This window comes from Cryptomeria japonica, chromosome 2 (genome assembly GCF_030272615.1).
Source record: "Cryptomeria japonica chromosome 2, Sugi_1.0, whole genome shotgun sequence".
In the NCBI taxonomy this organism is placed as follows: domain Eukaryota; kingdom Viridiplantae; phylum Streptophyta; class Pinopsida; order Cupressales; family Cupressaceae; genus Cryptomeria; species Cryptomeria japonica.
In genome coordinates, this window is record NC_081406.1 from 193,393,765 (window position 1) to 193,412,464 (window position 18,700).

The 18,700-nt window shown below is 33.0% G+C and overlaps 2 protein-coding genes across 2 annotated transcripts; both read right to left on the bottom strand.

The window, feature by feature from the left end:
* Positions 1–3,597: 3,597 nt before the first annotated feature.
* LOC131032217 (ethylene-responsive transcription factor ERF018) lies at positions 3,598–4,742 on the bottom strand. Its single transcript, XM_057963169.2, has one exon. The coding sequence runs from the start codon at positions 4,407–4,409 to the stop codon at positions 3,849–3,851; it is 561 nt and encodes a 186-aa protein (XP_057819152.1). The 5' UTR covers positions 4,410–4,742; the 3' UTR covers positions 3,598–3,848.
* Positions 4,743–6,401: 1,659 nt separating this feature from the next.
* Positions 6,402–7,398, bottom strand: LOC131032216 (ethylene-responsive transcription factor ERF018). Its single transcript, XM_057963168.2, has one exon. The coding sequence runs from the start codon at positions 7,259–7,261 to the stop codon at positions 6,665–6,667; it is 597 nt and encodes a 198-aa protein (XP_057819151.1). The 5' UTR covers positions 7,262–7,398; the 3' UTR covers positions 6,402–6,664.
* Positions 7,399–18,700: the final 11,302 nt, after the last annotated feature.

Genomic DNA, 18,700 nt, shown 5'->3' on the forward strand with positions numbered 1-18,700 from the left:
AAATGTTTGAGCCAATGAGGGCTAAGTAGTGGAAAGATTTAAACATTTCCTATTTGTATCCTATTCACCAAATGAAAATTAATTTGTTTCTCATACACTGTGCACTTAGATGGTCGGACCGTGGGCCCAGCTTTGTCCATCCTTTTTCTGCTCCAATAGGCATATGTTGATTTATCACAATAAGTATTTTTTCGAACACTAAACCATATAGGTATAAGCTGATTTATCATAATAATAAGGCGGCTAATGCTTTTGCTCTTAAACTTTTCATATACCTTTTTAATTATATGTTTTATGAATTTTAAAAGAACATAATGAAGGGTGGTGAAATAATATAGGGTACTTTGAATGAATTAAAAAGACAATTTAATAATAAATATATATTATAAAGGATGTTGAAACAAATTTTAAATGGTATAACATTTAATTTAATATTATAAAAAAATAAAAATGATTTTAAACATAATTGAATATTTCAAAAACATGTTGAAATTGAAATTATAAAAAAACAATTTAAGTAAATAAAAAATTAAATAACTTTTAGATAATTTCAATTTGTAATATAATTTTAATCTTTCAAAAATATTTATTACTTGTATTTCTATTATTATATATAGCTATAGCATAACACATTGTTATTTTAAATAACAATAAAATATATTTAATTAATGCAAATCCTCTAACATAAATATCAAAAATTTGAACATAAAATTAATAATTAAATTCTATTATTTAAAAAAGTAGATGTTATTTTGTTTGCATGTATATATAAGTTTAAAATATTGATTATATCACTTGTTAATTTATATTTTATTAAAATATTATCAAAATATTATTGCATTAGAAAATATATAATAATTAATATAGATATTATTAAAATATTATCAAAAATATTATTGCATTAGAAAATATATAATAATTAATATAGATATTATTAAAATATTATAAAAAATATTATTACATTGGAAAATATATAATAATTACTATAGATATTTTAAATTCATCTACCTAAAAGATGCCAAAAGATATCAGACTCATTTCATTATAAAGGAATAGTCATATCCATCAAATTGATGAAGTTTTCTGTTCATAATGATCAATATGCTAACTTTTGGACTTGAAAAATAGTCATATCCATCAAATTCATGAAATTTCCACATTCCATAATGATCAATATATTAACATCTAGATTAGACTATTTATATTTAATGTTTCAAATCAAGCTCTATGATCCATCTATCTCTTATCTTTTAGGTTCTTGTGTCATTCATCTTGGACCTCTTACTCTATTTATTATGTTAGCTCTCTTAACATCCTTCCATTTCTCTTCTCCTATCTTCCTTGACAATGGATCATAGAGTTTGATCTGAAACATTGGCAACAAAAAATCTACATATTCTAATCCAAAAGTTAGGATATTAGTCATATCCATTTTTAAGAACTATAAATAATTATAAGATAAGAATTCACTGTTTTAATTTCAAGTATACTTCAAAATCACTTGATGATCAACATTTCAAAAATATTTATTGTAAGTGGCAAACTCAAATTCAACTACACTCGGAATTTGAGTATCAAAATTAAAAACAACCAACAATCTTATGAAGACTCTTTACAAATAAATTATTTTCTGATCAAATTTTAACAAATATTTATTCTAAGGAAAAACTCAACATTGACTATGCTACTAATAGTTGTGCCTAGTACTAATTGATTTGAAGTCAAGGTCAATACTAATAGCTATAATCTCCACGAAATAAATCAAATTGTGATATGTTTGCCTTGCAAGAATATCCATTGATCTCATTAATGAAAGATATTTGATTACCTAGAGCATCATGTTGCACATAAAATTAGTCATATTTGTAATTTGATGATAGTTGCAATTGCTTCAATATTCTCCATTAAAACAATGATGTGCAGTCAAATTGTAGGTTTTTTTTTGTTTCTTCTTTTCTAAGTCATCATTTTTACCAGCCTACAACACCTTTATGACACTCCCTACGTCAGCTCTATAAAAAAATTACATTTTAGTCAATGGAAAGACTGAGCTATAACCACCACTATGTTATCAACATGAAGCACTCCCTATATGGAAGAGTTCAAGTCGTGTACAATCTAGTTGGAGAAGACCATTAAAACTCATTTATTTGCCTTTGAAAATGTCATTTTTGAGGCCACTACAAAGCTATTGTGATTGATTTTTCACAATAAGTGTAAATATTTCAAATAACTTTCTGTAGCACCTGTTTAATGGCTGCAAACAAATTTCTGCAACAATTGTACAAGTATTGCAAATGACTTTCCCCAATAGTTATGTAGTTGTTGCAAACAACTTTTCACAACAATTATGTGAATATGATTGTTTTGTATGATGCATATTTTCAAAGGTTATACATTCTTCATTTTGTTCTATTAATGTGAATATTAGAATAAGATATTAAGGTAAGAAAATAGTTTATTCATTTATGTTTCATATATATTACATCACAAAAACAAAATTTGAGATAAAGCTTCAACGCTTCCTTTTTATACTTGACTTGCTAGTGTTACAAATGCATTGTATTAACGATTGTAGCTATCCTGAACTGGAATTTACTGAGCACATCTATGTATCTATTTACAAAGGACAATAAATTTTGAATTTATCACATGATCAAAAATCACTTCATCCGTGACCCATTTACATATTTGACTGCTATTCTCAATCATATTATAATTTTCCTATGACCTTTTACCACTATCTACATGTTTCTAATAAAAAACAATAAATCAACAAATTTTAGCAAATGGCAGGGACTCTAGCTGTATCAGAGCTCTTGTTTCTAATAAAATTAATTGTGTTAATATACTATTGCTAATATTAATTCATACATACATTGGAAAAAAATGATCCATAAAAAAAATTGAAATTAATTGTGTGAATTTTGTTTTATTAATATTATTTTTAATACATATTTTATAATTAAAATAATAAATTGATATTTATAATTAAAAGAATAAAATAGAAAAAATAGATTTAAGGAATTAAAATTAATTGGTTAAAGTATTGAGTTCTCATCGTGCAACTCAATTTCAAATTTTAAAATAACATCAATTATAAGTTGAGACTCTTGGTCTTTTACAATTGACTTCTAATATATGGAGATGGTTATGCTAGGGTCTTATAGGGGGGCTTAGGCTCTATTTTTATGGAAGAGACGGTCCCATGAAGAATTTTTTTTTTTGCTACAGGATTATTTAGAATCTTCTCCTAAAAACTAGAAGCTCCTACTTTTTTAATTTTCATTTTTGAGCAGGTGAAAAAAAAAATCCTAAAAAATCTCTCCAACACTTGCTCTATTTTTTAGGAAGCCCCCTTCCATAGGACCCAGCCTTACTAAATAAATGGATTTCTAAGTTGTGACTCTTGATACTTTAAAGAGATGTCAATTTTAAATTGTGACTCTTGATTTTTTAAATAAGTAAATCTTTAAATTGGAACTCTTAAATTTTTGTAAATGTTTTCTAATGTAATTAGTCAAAAAAATATGCTATTAATTTATTCATCAACAATTTTTTTTAATAAAGAATTAAAATATCAAAGAATTTATTAATTTAAAAAAAATAAAAATAATAATGATCCTTTCTGTCCCACAATAGGACGAGTGCTCTTCCCCAGCGCCTATAAAATTTTGGGCGGAGATCAGTATTGAGGACTACTTTTGGTGAAATATTTAGAAATACAAATCCAATTCCATAACAGAGATTTATGAAAAAATGATGGCGTTCACAAGTGCCCATGTGTGCATTTGTATCTAGAAATGGTGAAACAGAACATTCAAAAGAAATCCCCTTCTGTTTTTTCCTCACAAATCCCACAACAAAACAGAGCCCTGTTCTTCCTTCGGTGACGCCACTGCGTCAGGAAACGGGAAATTCATGACATTGAAGTACTGATTGCAGTCTGAATCCGCCAACAAGGAATCCCACATTGCAGGGTCGAGCTCCATGGAGATGAGTTCAATGGCGTCAATTGAATCTTTGGTCGTTTCTGGAACAAGGGAAGATCTTGACGGCGAAACGGCCTTCTCAGTCAGATTGCTGGTGTTATCCGTACGAGGAATTCGGGCCAGGGCATGATTGGCTGCGGCGAGCCGAATTTGCTGAGGGGAAAGAGACGATGCAGACGGAATGGCGGGTATGGAATTGGGGAAATTGAATTTCGCACCAGCTCCCCGAAGACAGTAAGTGGCGGCGTCGAAAGCACGGGCTGCCTGCTCTGCGGTTTTATACGAGCCCAGCCAAATCTTCCCTTTGCAATTGGGAATTCGTACTTCACACACCCATTTTCCCCATTTTCTCTGTCGGACTCCTTTAAACTGGCGGCTCTTTGGATTGTCTGCGGGTTGTTTGTAGGATGTGCTCATATTTGGTAGGCAAAATGAATTCTTCAGATACTTCACTAATATAGCGCCGCAAATTGAAATCAGAGAGTATTAATTGCAAGGCATTAGAGTATGAAAAGATCTGAATGTTAAATATATAGGGGCCGCTAAAGTGAGCCGAGAGTTGTAGAGAAAGTTTCTAGAAGCACGAAAGCGCGTGGACTGGTTTCTTCTCAATGTTTCTAGAACAGAGACACGTGTCCCCTATCGATGAGGGGAAGAGACTGTTGGGGACGGTGAGTAAAGCCAAGTGAGCTACATAGCAAACGGGTCAACAAAGTTTGTGCTCCCTCAAACCCGCAGAAGAAAGGAGTCGCTGATTATTGCCGTTGTTTTAAAATACAACTAGATTACGTTTCTAGATATCCGTTATCTTTGTATATATGTGAATTGTGATATAGGGGGGAAGTACGATTGATTTTAGAAGTTTCTCTGCTTTTTGATAGATGTTAATAATTATAAGAATGTATTATCATTTTAAAGTTCTGTGATATTATTGTATTCATTGAGTTTTATTTTTAATTAGTTTAACCAATGAATGCATAGAATTAAATTCTTTTAACAAAAATTTAATAGTCTAAATTTGTGTAAGTGTAAAATTTAATTTTCCAAAAGAAAATAAAATTATTATATATGAAACAACTACATCTAAATACATAAACTGTACTTCAGACATAATTCGGTGACAATGACTATAATCATTGATTACGAAAAATTTATCTAGCCAACAAAAGAAAATTTCAACCAGAGTAACAACTGATAAGTAGCTTGCTTTCCTATTTTTAATCGGATGTTTTCTGCAGTCCTACCTAAACTAGCACGATACATTTTTTGTCCATTAGATAAATGAAGGCAGGTTATTTTCATTGAATTGTTTGTGTATACCCTGACATACCTTGTGATTGCACTAAAATTGAGCCTATCCAAGATGAACATTTGAATGGTAAGTGGTGGGTAAAGGAAAGGCAAAACTTTATTATAAATTTTTTAAATTGTGATAATTTTATTTTATATTTAGTAAGTTAAAAGAAATGAAAAGGTTTAGGATCAAATAATTAGGTTATATAAGTCAAATGAAGTTAAGTATAAAGTGGAAAATGTAGTAATCACAAAATATATCAAACGACACAAAACACGTGAATCTATGATGTTTATTATATTTTTTAATGTAATTTTTTTTTTTAAATGAAAATAATGAATGGTGATTCTCTAAAACTAAAATTAAAAATTATACATAAGTAAAAATAAATTAAATAGTGTAGATAATATAAAAAAAAAATTAATTAAAACTTAAAATTAGAAATTCATATTTCTCATTATTTTTAGAAAGATGGATCTAAGATATCTATTTGGTTTGCACATTTTTTATGAGTATGAAATTGTGAATGATCAAAATTTAGAATTCCCTACATTTAGGTGATGCTTATAAGGATAAAGCATTGAGACTTCCTCGATAATCACTCATTCTAATATTACTAACATCAAAATTTTAAAATATATATTAATACCTACAAAATGAAATGATTAAAATATAATATCACTATATAATATTTATTATATATTTCATATATTCATATTATATTTTTCAAAGTACCAATTTAATTTTTATTTTTTTTATGAAAATAGTGAATGGTGATTTCTTTACAACAAATTTTGAGATTGCATAGAGCTCGTGTCATTGTGCAAATGAAGAGAATCAATTCTATTCTTGTAAATGAATTTAGCTTCAAATTACTAGTATCCCTTGATCATTATGCCCAAAGCTAAGTGTATTTATCCTACTATTTAATTTTTGAATATCATTATCATGTATTGACCCTAACTTATTCGCTTACATCTCTTTATATTCCTTTGTCCCCTCTCTTTCCATCCACATCTCTACTTTCCTTTTCAACTATTAAAATGTAAATTTAAAAAAAAAATTGAAAAAAATTGTTAAAAAATAAAACTAATTTGTATATTCGAGGCAGGGACTAATAACGAATTGCATCATATTGTTTTTACAAAAACTAAAAAATGATGAGTTAATATCTCATATTTGGACCCCGCAAACATTAAGTTTTGGATGGAGATCAAATTGGAGGACTTATATTGGGACTCATCCAATTATATAATAGCGATTGCTAGACACTGTACTCTGTGCCAGCGATGCTGTTTACAAGTGGCCAAGAGGGCATATTTGTCAGTAGAAACGGTAAAACCCAGCACGGAAAGACATCCCACTTTTCTTCAATGTCTCAGATATCACATAACCCCTGCTCCTGCTCCTCTCTTGGCGACGTCGATGGTTCTAGAAACGGGAATTTCTTCACATCGAAGGACTGATTGCAGTCGGACTCCGCAAAGATGGAATCCCACATGGCTGAGTCCAGCTCTTCTTCGGAAACGAGTTGAATAGCATCACTTGGCGCTCCCGCTTCTGGATTAAGGGACAATCTTGACGGCGGCGGCGGCGGCGTCGCGGGCTTCTCCGCCAGATTACTACTGTTTTCGGCGGCGGGAATTTGGGCCAGAGCATAATTAGCTGCGGCTTGCTGAATTTGTTGACGAGAAAGGGAAGATGCAGAAGGAATGGCGGGTATGGAATTGGGGAAATTGAATTTCGCACGAGGTCCTCGAAGACAATAAGTGGCGGCGTCGAAAGCACGGGCTGCTTGTTCAGCTGTTTCATACGAGCCCAGCCAAATCTTGCCTTTGCAATTGGGAATTCTCACTTCGGACACCCATTTCCCCCATTTTCTCATTCGGACTCCCTTAAATTGGCGGCGCTGTCGATTGTCAGCAGGTGAAGAAGGGCCTGGGCAGATAGACTCTGGTTTATGAGATGTGCTCATTTTTGGGAAACAAAGTGGATTTATGTAGCACTTGACTAAAATTAGCGCAAAAAATAGAAGTCACTAGAAGTAGGTGTTAACTGCTGGTGAGGTCTAAGAATGGGCCGAAGAATCGTTGAGAAGAAATTATGGCAGGAGTGGTTTGAGTGTTTTATATCGCGATTAATCTGTGTGGCACCGTGCTGTGAGATTGTTGAAAGCGCGTAGACTGGTTTGTACTCAAGGTTTCTAGAAGTGAAAGTTGTCGATGAGAGAGCTAAAATGAGTAATTGTGTAAGTTCCAAGAAAAAGGGGTGTGTCGAGAAAGTGTCCGCAGGGGAAGATGACGTAAGAAACTATTAATTTGCGTCACGTGCGGCAAATAATAATGCGCGGACCAGCTTTCATTTAAAGGGTTACCATTAAAGTGCGCTGAGATCTTCTAAGATTTTTCAGCGGCTTAGGCGTCGCGTTTTCCACGTAACGACCAAATTTATTTAAGGTGTACAAAGTGTAAAAATATCTTACATGCATTGATTTAGGGTTTAATTTTATATATAAGTAAGAAAGTATAAATGAATTAAACTAGTATATCTATATTTAAAAAATATATGTAATACATGTTCACATTTATCTTATAATAGAAGAGAATCATTGTAAAATAAATGCTCTTCTAATATACTAAACACCAAGAATACAAATTCATTAAAGTCCTGCACACAAAAAGCTGAGACAAGTAGCAAGGGTTCTATTTTATTTGAAGTAATAAAATAACACCTCCACAAAAGCTGAAACATGGCATATTTCATGCATTTACCTGTCATTTGCATGTCAAATTGTTTCAAAAATGGAATTTTGTTTACAGACATTTTGATGTCATTGTAGATGCCTCTCGGCACAATCAATTGTTATTTAGAAGAATTAAATATAGATAGATAGAGCATTTAGTTTTGGAAATTGTGATGAAGAATCATTAATTGGAACCTATAATGGCCTCTTACAGGTTCTCTTACAACTATCATATGTATCTCTCATGTATGATGCGTAGGAATCAATAATAATAATATGATGTGATAGTCATCATAGAATCTTATAAAAGTTGTTACAACTATCATAGATTCTCTTACTGTGGTCATAACATCTTCAAAAATATTTTATTCTCAAGGTGGATGCCTAGATTCTCTAACTTCACCTATTTATTGTTTTTGATATTAAAAGCAACCAAGACTAGGGGGCTGGCCCAATTACATGCACAATAACAGTAGAAAAAACAACTATTAGCAGAATTACAGCATAGACAGTATATCAGCCTCCTCAAACTTTCCTCTATAAAAAACCTTAAAAGTACTAGCCATATTAATAGAGTTTATCAGAGTCCCAATAAATAATAAGATATGCCACACAGGGCTAAAGATAATCGAGTCAGAGATGAACCAACAGAGAGTATAACTATAATCATAACTAAAAAAAATAAGGCCACATTGGCCATCCAAAAAAAAAAAAAACCACCATGCAACAAGCATCCTTATTTCTTTTTGCCATGACAGAGCTTGGGCAGAAGCGTCCTAGCCCACTCTTTGGTAAGAAATTTGAAGAGGTCTTTGTAGTCCTCTTCCTCCTTCTGTTTTCCTTTATGGGTGTTCTCCTGCAAGAGACAAAGGGTGGTCGCAAAGCTGTGCATGACCTTCAGCACAAACCTAGTGACCTCCTGGAGCCTTTTTTTAGTGATCTCCACTCTGTTGACAATTTCCTGCATTTTCTCATTCAGGGCATCCACTTTCTTTTCCATTTCCAACAGCTTGTCATCTGCTTCCTCCACAATAACCATTTTCTCAATCCTAAGGGTAGGGGACAAAGAATTGGCTTGGGAATTGGGGTCAACAACCGGGTTCACAGAGGTGTTGGGGCTTTCAGAAACATGGGTAGAGCTTTCCGATAGGGGGCCGAGGTGGATTGGGACGAGGTCACTTTGACAGGGGGGTTGATATCACCTCCTGCATTCTTAGAATCACCTGTGTCATGGGATGAGGAGGGGTCCTTCAGGGATTTATCTTTTTCAGGGGATTTGGATGCCAATCTCACAAAGCGACGGGGGGTGTTAGCTTCATCAGTGATCTCCACATCGGAGTCAATTTGTTGAATCTTCACCTTCTTGGGCTCAAAGGGTTTAAAGTCCTTCGAGGGGCAGACACATTTTTTTCTTTTCTTATTGAGAGTAGAGACATGTAGAGGGTAGGCATTGGAGGGGCCAGGTTCAAGCATAAGGGTAGGGTTTTTATCAAGATTAGCAATGGACAAGGGTGGGGATTGACTTTCAGGCACATTTTGAACAAAGATCGTGCAGGGAGGGCAAAGAGCCAGGTGGAAATTTTATAGGAAAAGGATGAGACCTTGATGGAGAATAGTATAATCTTTACTTTTTTTCTTCGCTTCAACAACATCTTTGACATTAACAGCCATAGAATGTAGTAAAAAGAACATACTGACTTCACCTATTTATTGTTGCCATGATGACTAACCAGTAAAATTAATTCAATAAATCCCTATTGGAAAATAGTTAATTATCAAGGCTGGCAAATAAATATTTACCATATTAGTTAAAAGCATAATTACCATTTTTGGTGAAACCCTCCATTTCCTATGAATTTTTACAAGTAATATTAGGGATAATTAATTTAAATGAGATTTACAAGGTTGATGGAATATTAATATTAATAATAAGTATATAGATATTTAGCATCAAGAGGAAAGGTAGTGAATTTTTTTCAATCGTTACTCTAATACCATATGTGTAGGGATATGAGGTGCCAAAGGTTATTACAATCAAACATGTTGGACTTTAGCTAATTTAGATGAGGATGATATAGGATGAAAGTTAGATTTATACAACATATAAGCTATGTGAATAATAGGGTAATAAGGATCAAAATACAAATCTTGAGAAGGTACAATATAGATCTATACTATCCACATGGGCACTAGGTTTAGAAAAATAAGCGATGAAATCATGTCTTAGTTTCATAAAATAAGTATAATTTAGAATATGATGACTAAAAACATTGAAAATATTGATCACTCAAATGTGATATAAACTCACTAACCAATACAATATCATTCTCCAAGTATACATAACCAACAAGAAATAATTATTTGACATGTAAAGAACCATAAAAAGGTCCATCATAATCTCCATGTGTTTATTTCCTACTAAAAACCATAATGTCATCAAGTAATATATAATAAATTTATGAAGTACTATTATGAACTAAATGGCAAGAACATGAACTAACATCACTTAGGTGTACTATTATCATGCAAGGCATCATGCTATGTGAAAGAGTCATAAATATCCATAGGATTAGCCTGAGATTTAGAATCATGTATAATATAAGGTAATTAATTGAAAGCACACACATCTATAGATATAGGGTTGTCATGACATGAAAGAGAAGTATCATCAAAAGGTATAATGATGCCATGAATAGGTATTGAAGGTGTAACCTTCCTAATGATCATCACGCTATGCATATCACATAGTAAATCTTCACCAGGAAAGTGTTGACCAGTTTTTGTAACTATGATGTGCTATTGACTTATAGAGAGGTCATTATTCAAAAAGATAAATAACTTGTTTGACCATAAATAATAATATTGTGGTGATTAGTGTAGTTAGAGTTTATGGTTTATCTTAGAGGTGTGTTGGACCTTTTTGAACCCATGGTTGAAACTATAAAAGGATTATCTTAGGTATGGTTATTGCATCTTGTGTAGAATGTTGTGTGCCATTGGTGGAGTATGTGAACAAAATTATTGGAGTATATGTGTGGTGTTAAACTAGAGCATGTTTAACATTTGAAAAATATTTAGACGACTTGGAAGGTGCTTGCCATACCATGTAGACTATGGTATTTATTGCCTCAATTACCATAAGGCGTGATAATTGTCTTGGAAGTATCATAGGAGCCACTATTGTGCTACTCCTTTATGATGGTCTATTTAATATAATGAATGTATGGTCAAATAATTATGACTTGGGCCAATAGTGGGAGTCTTTGGATAGACAAGATTTTGTTATTTGGTGAAACCTCATGGAAGTGATGTGTGATAGAGATGATGCCATGGTATGGTTATTGTTCATTTATTTGATCGTTGGTATTCCAAGATGATTATAATTTGGAGTTGGTTTTGAATCCATGTAATTATTTTAAATGAATCTAAGATAAGATATGAATGAGACGATGATGATGATGAAAAAGTTTAATGGCCATGTGTAGAGGTTGTATACTAAATGTTTATAGATTGAGGAATGAGACATAAGGAGATATCTTTTTGTATTTAGATTCTATTTTTTATTAATTTATATGTTGTTGAATTTATTATAGTGCAATGATTTTCCCAAAATAGTTTCTCATGTTAAACCTTATGTATCATGTATTATATTCATAATTGTTAAATATCTCCTGCCATAAATTTATTTCTAAGTGAATTTTCTTTTAAAGATAATCTCAAATTTGATTGCATAATTTAAGATTATATTGTAATGATTGAACAAAAAAATTCATCATCATTATCACTAGCTATAGGATATACATGATCAGTATCAGACTCATGGACAAGTGAATCATGTCTAAAATATAAGGAAAATAAACATTTAAACTTTATAAAGGAGGGAAGTTCTATAACATGATGAAACAAAAGATTCACAAAGGACAATAGACTAGGATAATCCATGATAAATGGTGTAATAATAAACTATGAGCAGGGATTTGTTGAGAGGGATAAAATAAGAATAAATCATTTTAAGTCTTTATCCTAATATGGATGTATTAATAAATAGAAAATACGGGTGGATCCAAACTCTCATTAGATTTAAGATGGAGAATAAAAACTCAAATATTAAAATAAATTCTTAAGGATAAATCCAAGGGTGGGCTAGGTGGCAAAATATAAGAAATTCAGTAAGTCATAAAACGTAAATGTAGTTGTATTTTTGGAGAATAAAATGAGAAAGAAATTGAAACCATAATTATATTTAAAAATAATATGCAATATTTCTTGAATATAGGGTGAATGATACAATGATAATATTAAAAATTAAGTGTCTGAATCCAATTAAACATGTGATAAGTCATTTAACATTAATGAAATAATGGAGAAGAAAATTAAATATAGAAACCATATGAACACTAATAATATGTGGAGAAATACTTATAAAAATCTCCACCACCAAAGAGACCCAAGCTTGTATCAATAACAATATATGTAATAATATGTGGAGAAATACTTATAAAAAGCTCCACCACCAAAGAGACCCAAGCTTGTATCAATAACAATATATGTATACACCTATATAATCCACGTATTCCTATAATTTATAGCAACATATTAGAATAAAATTACATGGAAATATATTTACAAACCTTTATCCCATTCCTCCAATGTAAAAATATATAGAAACTCATACCTAACATGTCCAAACCATCAATTTGGCATAAAATGACAAACCAACATCAATTTAAAAGTCTTTAGGTTTTAGATGTGTAAACTTTGGACTAGGTGCTCCATAGACCTAACTACCTTAATGTCATCTTCAATAGGTCTCACCGAACCACCCTCCTCTATGTTAGCTTCCAGAAGAACCACAACATTAGCAAGGAAGAAGCAACTTTGATGGAATCCATTGAGGGGTTCCATAGGTCTCACCAAACCACCCTCCTCTATGTTAGTTGCCAAAAGAATCACACCATTAGCAATGAAGAAGCAACTCAGATGACATCCAACAAGGACCCCAAGCACAAACAAGCCACAACTAGGCTTATAAAAACCAATGCTACCCACAACACATGTAGCCTTCACAAAAAACATAGAAAAAACACCAAACCCCCTAAAAAACAGAGGGGCTTAGGATCTAAAAGAATAAGAGGAGTAGCAAAAAATACAAGCCCAACGTTGTCAAAAACACCATCATCATCCTTCGGGCTAAGAAAGTCCAATTTGTAGAGAGGGACAACAAAATAACCAACATTAAGGCCATCCAAAACACAAATAAAATAACCAACAAAACCTTCCTCAGAGCCCTCACACACTAAGGCAAGAGCCTCACCAACCCCAACCCCAATTTATTTGATCAAAACCTCAGCACCAAGAAACACACACCTCTTTTTGCCACACCCTCTTTTCCTTGTAAACCCTCCACTCCTTCCATTTTCCCTTGCAAGACCACCTCTCAAAAACACCATCGCCTCTTAAAAAGAGAATTTAGTATACTACAAACTAAAGTGCAAGGAAGAGAGAGAATCCCAAGAAGAGCATCCTACAAAAAAGAAGTTGGGGGTCAAATCCCATTCCACCATAACAACTACAAACAAGAGAGAGATAGAAAAAAAACTACCGTGCTCACAAAATGTAGGAGTAACTCTTAGAAGCAAGGCAACAACATTGCTATCCCCACTTGTAGTCAAGGAAAAGCCATCACCATATTCACCCACTTTGCCTTCTTCCTTAGCTACATCCCCTGTGACACCCTCACCTCCTACCACTCATTTTAAACTAATTTATTTCACATGGCATGTGCACTTTTACTCTTCTCCTTGTTTCTTTTACTATTTTCAAAGAGAGTTTTCAAAGAAAGTTATATTTACCGTCTATTTTTATTATGTGAAATATGCTACTCATTGCATGTTATTTTTTTGATTTTGTAGGTTTTTGATGGAGCACTCATTTTCAAGAAAGTATAAGAATAATTTTCTGTATAATTATTCTTCAGGTGTTTGAAATATTTCACTAATACATTTGGACTAAATTTTCGACTGAGGTTTCCGACGAAGAAGGTATATTGTGGCCAAATTTGATTTTTTTTGAAAAAATGCTTGCATTCATCGTAATTCCGACAAAAACTACCCATTTGGTTTCAACGAAGAAGGCATTAGCAATGAGAATTTTCTTTTTTTCAAAAAAGTGCTCGAGTTTGTCATAATTCCGATGACAGCGACCATTACAAAATTAAAAAAGAGGTGGGGAATTGATTTGTGAATTGCAATCCCGCATAGGCGTCCATGGCGACTTCAACCCCCAAGAACATCAAACCCGTGTCGAAGGCAATCCCACATAGGAGGTAGATTCAAATTTCCCTAGTTTTTAATTTCATGTTGCAAAAAATATACATGTGGTGGTTAATTGTCCTAGTTTAATCTCGTAAAACCATAGAACTATGATTGAGGAGTGAGCGTTCAATTTTGTATCAGCAATCCCTTCCTCCCGTATACACGTGTGTTGATTGTTCACATGAGATCACATCTCTTTGCGGCATTGTATCAAACAATTCACGAGCCTTGTCCATGTTTCCACATTTTGCATTCATGTCAAGCAGGGCATTTGCATGTACAACACCTAACAAAATTCCTCTATCTGTTATGCTTTGATGGATGTCCATACCCTGTTCCAAAGCTCCCATTTTTGCATAGGCAGGGAGGATGCTGGCAAAGGTTGTGGAATTTGGCTTTATGTCTTCCAATTTCATTTGCTTGAAAGTGTCTAAAGCCTTTTCGACAAATCCATTTTGTGCATATCCAGCAATCGTTGCAGTCCATGAGACAACATTTCTTTTAGGCATTCTATCAAATAGTTCATGTGCCTTGTCTATGCTTCCACATTTTGCATACATGTCTGCCAAGGCAGATACAAATACAACATCTGACAAAATTTCTCTATCCTTTATGCTTCGATGAATGTCCATACCCTGTTCCAAATCTCCCATTTTGGCACAGGCAGGGAGGATAGTAGCAATGGTCGTGGAATTTGGCTTTACACCTGCCGATTGCATTTGCTTGAAAGTTTCTAAAGCTTTCTCAACAAATCCATTTTGTGCAGTTGCAACTACATCTGACAAAATTCCTCTATCTTTTATGCTTTGATGGATGTCCATACCCTATTCCAAAGCTCCCATTTTGGCACAGGCTGGGAGTAGGCTGGCAAACATAACTAAAGAAATGCAATGATTAGCTCCAAATACATCAAACCACTACTAACAAAACCGAGAGTCTAAAATATGATAGGGAATAGTGTGAGATGTCCTGAAATAAAATATTTTATTTTCAATTTCAACTAAAACATAATTACTTAGCCATTTAATGTTATTAATAAGTGTTTAATTTATGAAAGAGATAAATGGTTGGCCACAAGTACATGAGTTACTAAATGCACACAAATAAGTGAATTTGATATTCAAAAGTATCTACAACGAATTCAATTCTTGTCCATTAGTCATTTATGTTTGCAATAAGCATCTTTCTTTGTTTTTCTTAATCTTTATTCATAGTTATGTGCATATTTCACATTCTATAATTAGGATATCAATCGCTATGGCTGAACACTAGCATGATGTTTGTGTTGTGGTATAGATGCGTGGAAACATAATTATGGGATTGTTATATTATAGAGATCATAAATCTAGATATCACATATTAGTTCTAGCTCTTCTTGGATTGAGTCTAAAGTTGACATACAGTCATAAAGCCATTATTAGTAGATCTATCCATATCTAGTAAAGACAATTGAGAAAGTCATTTTGATATTGAGAGTTTCTTATCTATTTACCTATTGATCATTATTAAGCCATAATATTTAGTTCTATTTATCTCTCTTGCAAAACCTCTGTAAGTGTCCTCTACTAGTCACTCTTCAATTCGGAAAAATGGAGTTCTAAAGATTTGTTGCACAAGATGGTGTTGAACATATCAACAAGGCTAGCATGGAAGACATGTTCAAGCTTCCACTTGTACAACTTACAACAAATGATTTGTTGATAGAAGAAATTCTTAAAATAGGGATACAATCGAAAGACAAGTAAGTACATACAAACCTCCTCAGTTGAAAGTAAAATATGTGTATAAAAAGAGTACATTGAATCCCAATCCATAAACACAATAGAGATACCGATGGAGACTTAATTGGATGTAGCATGTCATACCAAAGTTGTTAGAGTATGCTAAGATAGTACATAATGTTTCGTAAAGCCACATTAGTATTTTACCCAGATCATTATCTACCAAAACTAACTATAGTAGTCCTTTTGAGGATTAATTTCATGGTGCTAGATCTTCATTTAGTTCCACTTCGTGTTGGAGAAAAGAACAATTATTTCTTGAGGTAGATGAATATCCCATCAACAAAGGACAAGACCCTTTCTAGAATATAACAAATTCTACTCCAACAAAAGATCATGGGGGTTTCACTAGAGATATAGAATAAGAGATAGAGTTCTACTACTGCATTAAAAGCATTGGCATGTTCTTCATTTATTGATGTAAACTCTCTGTGATGCCACCACAACCAACAAAGGTGTAAAAAGTTGTTTGCAATTCATGGATTTTTAGGATTGTCCTTTGAGAAAATAGAATTAAAGTATGGAAGCAGGATCTGCCAGCTCCTGAGGGAAAGACCATGTCAGACAATAATTTCTATTTTCTTGCCTATGAAGAAAGACCATGTCAGACAATATCAACGAACAACAAAATAAGGAGACAATTGCTAGATTGTGGTCTAACTTGAAAAGAAAAGGCGATGGAAAATGTTATTGTCCGTGCAAAATTTGTAAGGGGTTAAAGACTAGAAGATTTCTAATCAAAACAATGAAGAAACATTGTAGGCTGCATGGTCACATTGAAGGTGGACATGATTATCATCCATTGGTAAGTTTTTCATTATATCGTTTTGACAATTTATATACATAATAAATCACGTGATGATGAGATCATGATCACGGTTTATTTATGTATATCAATTTTATATAGGTCAAGCACCTCGGAGCACATGGTATGGATCAACACAACCCTGAGAATATGGTTTTCGAAGTGGACGAACATGGAGGTGTGAATATCGAAGCTGAAGATAATGATCCCATGGAAGATGATGATCATGAGCCAGAAAACACAATTGAAGATGATGGTACAAATACATTGATCCATGACTCATTTAGTACTTGCGCAACTGATCATGATGATGAAGATGACCTTGATGTTGTTCATGATGTCCCTCTACTTGAGAAGGCATCTGAGGCCCTTTATGAAGGCTTGTAGGCAACTCTTCTCTCCACTGTATTGTTGTTGGTGAACTTGAAGGTTATGAATGGTTTATCCAACATAACAAAGTCACGTATGTTAAGGCATGTCATATATGTCATAATAAATTGTGAATCATGTTGTACCATTAATATTCTTTATTATAACAAATTATATTTGGTTGCTGTAGATTGATAGGTGAGTTTTTGTTACCACCATTAAATATTCTACCTTGCTCATATGGAGAATTATCTGTCGTTATGAAATATATTGGAATGGAGTATCAAGCAATAGATGCTTGTCCCAATGATCATATTATATATCACAAACAACATGAATTTCGAATTGAATGCCCTGAATGTCATATCAGTCGATATCAAACAGATCAAATAACAAAAAGGGTTCCTCACAAGGTTCTTCGCTATATTCCCATTATTCCACGTATGCAATGATTATTCAAGTGCACTAGCTTGGCACAATTTATGGATTACCATGCACACAATAGAAGTCGAGATGACATTATTCGAATGCCTATGGATGGTTTAGCATTTATGGACATAGAGGAAAAGTAGGCACACTTTAAAGAAGAACCTTATAATCTCAGGCTTTCATTGGTAGTGGACGGTGTCAATCCATTTGGAGAGATGAGATCTGTTTACTCAGTGTGGCCTATTTTTGTTATCAACAATAACATTCCTCCATGGATGTCAATAAAGAGGGAGCAAATAATGTTTTTGTTCATTCGATTAGGTAAGTACCAAGTTAAAGATATGAATGTATATATCGAGCCTCTTATCGACGAGTTGCTGGAGTTATGGAATGGTGTCACTATGTATGACGTCTCTAGACCAATAGGAAAAAGACAATTTCAATTCCATGCGATGCTTCTATGGACAATACACAATGCCTTGGGGCTAACACATTTTTGTGGTATGTTATAGTGTTTAATTTGTGCATGAACATTATAATTCAAAAAATTATCATATTTAATCCAATTATACATATCTTGTAGGTCTTCAAACAAAGGGAAAATTTGCATGTCTTGTTTGTGGTCCAAAGATGAAATCTCATCATTCAAAAAGTTTAGGAAAGCAGGTGTTTGATGAGTATAGGCACTTTCTCCACAAAAATCATAAGTATCGAAATACTGAAAAACATCTTTTCAATGGGAAAGAAGAGAATACATCAAAGCCACGAAGAATGACACCTCACCTGTGGAAGTTGGAATATAATAGAATTAATCGTCAAGGTAATGCCATTCCATCTATTGGTTTGTCATAAAACATCTTGTCTATTTTGTTTTGTTTACTGATGATGTGATTGATGATCATGAAGGTCCTGAAGGCATAAATGACCACCTTCCTAAGGGAATAAAAAGTTATCCCTGACAATTTAGTAGGTT

Excerpts from the sequence above, each read along its gene's own strand:
- LOC131032217 (XM_057963169.2), bottom strand. The coding sequence starts at position 4,409 with ATGAGCACATCCTACAAACAACCCGCAGACAATCCAAAGAGCCGCCAG.
- LOC131032216 (XM_057963168.2), bottom strand. The coding sequence starts at position 7,261 with ATGAGCACATCTCATAAACCAGAGTCTATCTGCCCAGGCCCTTCTTCA.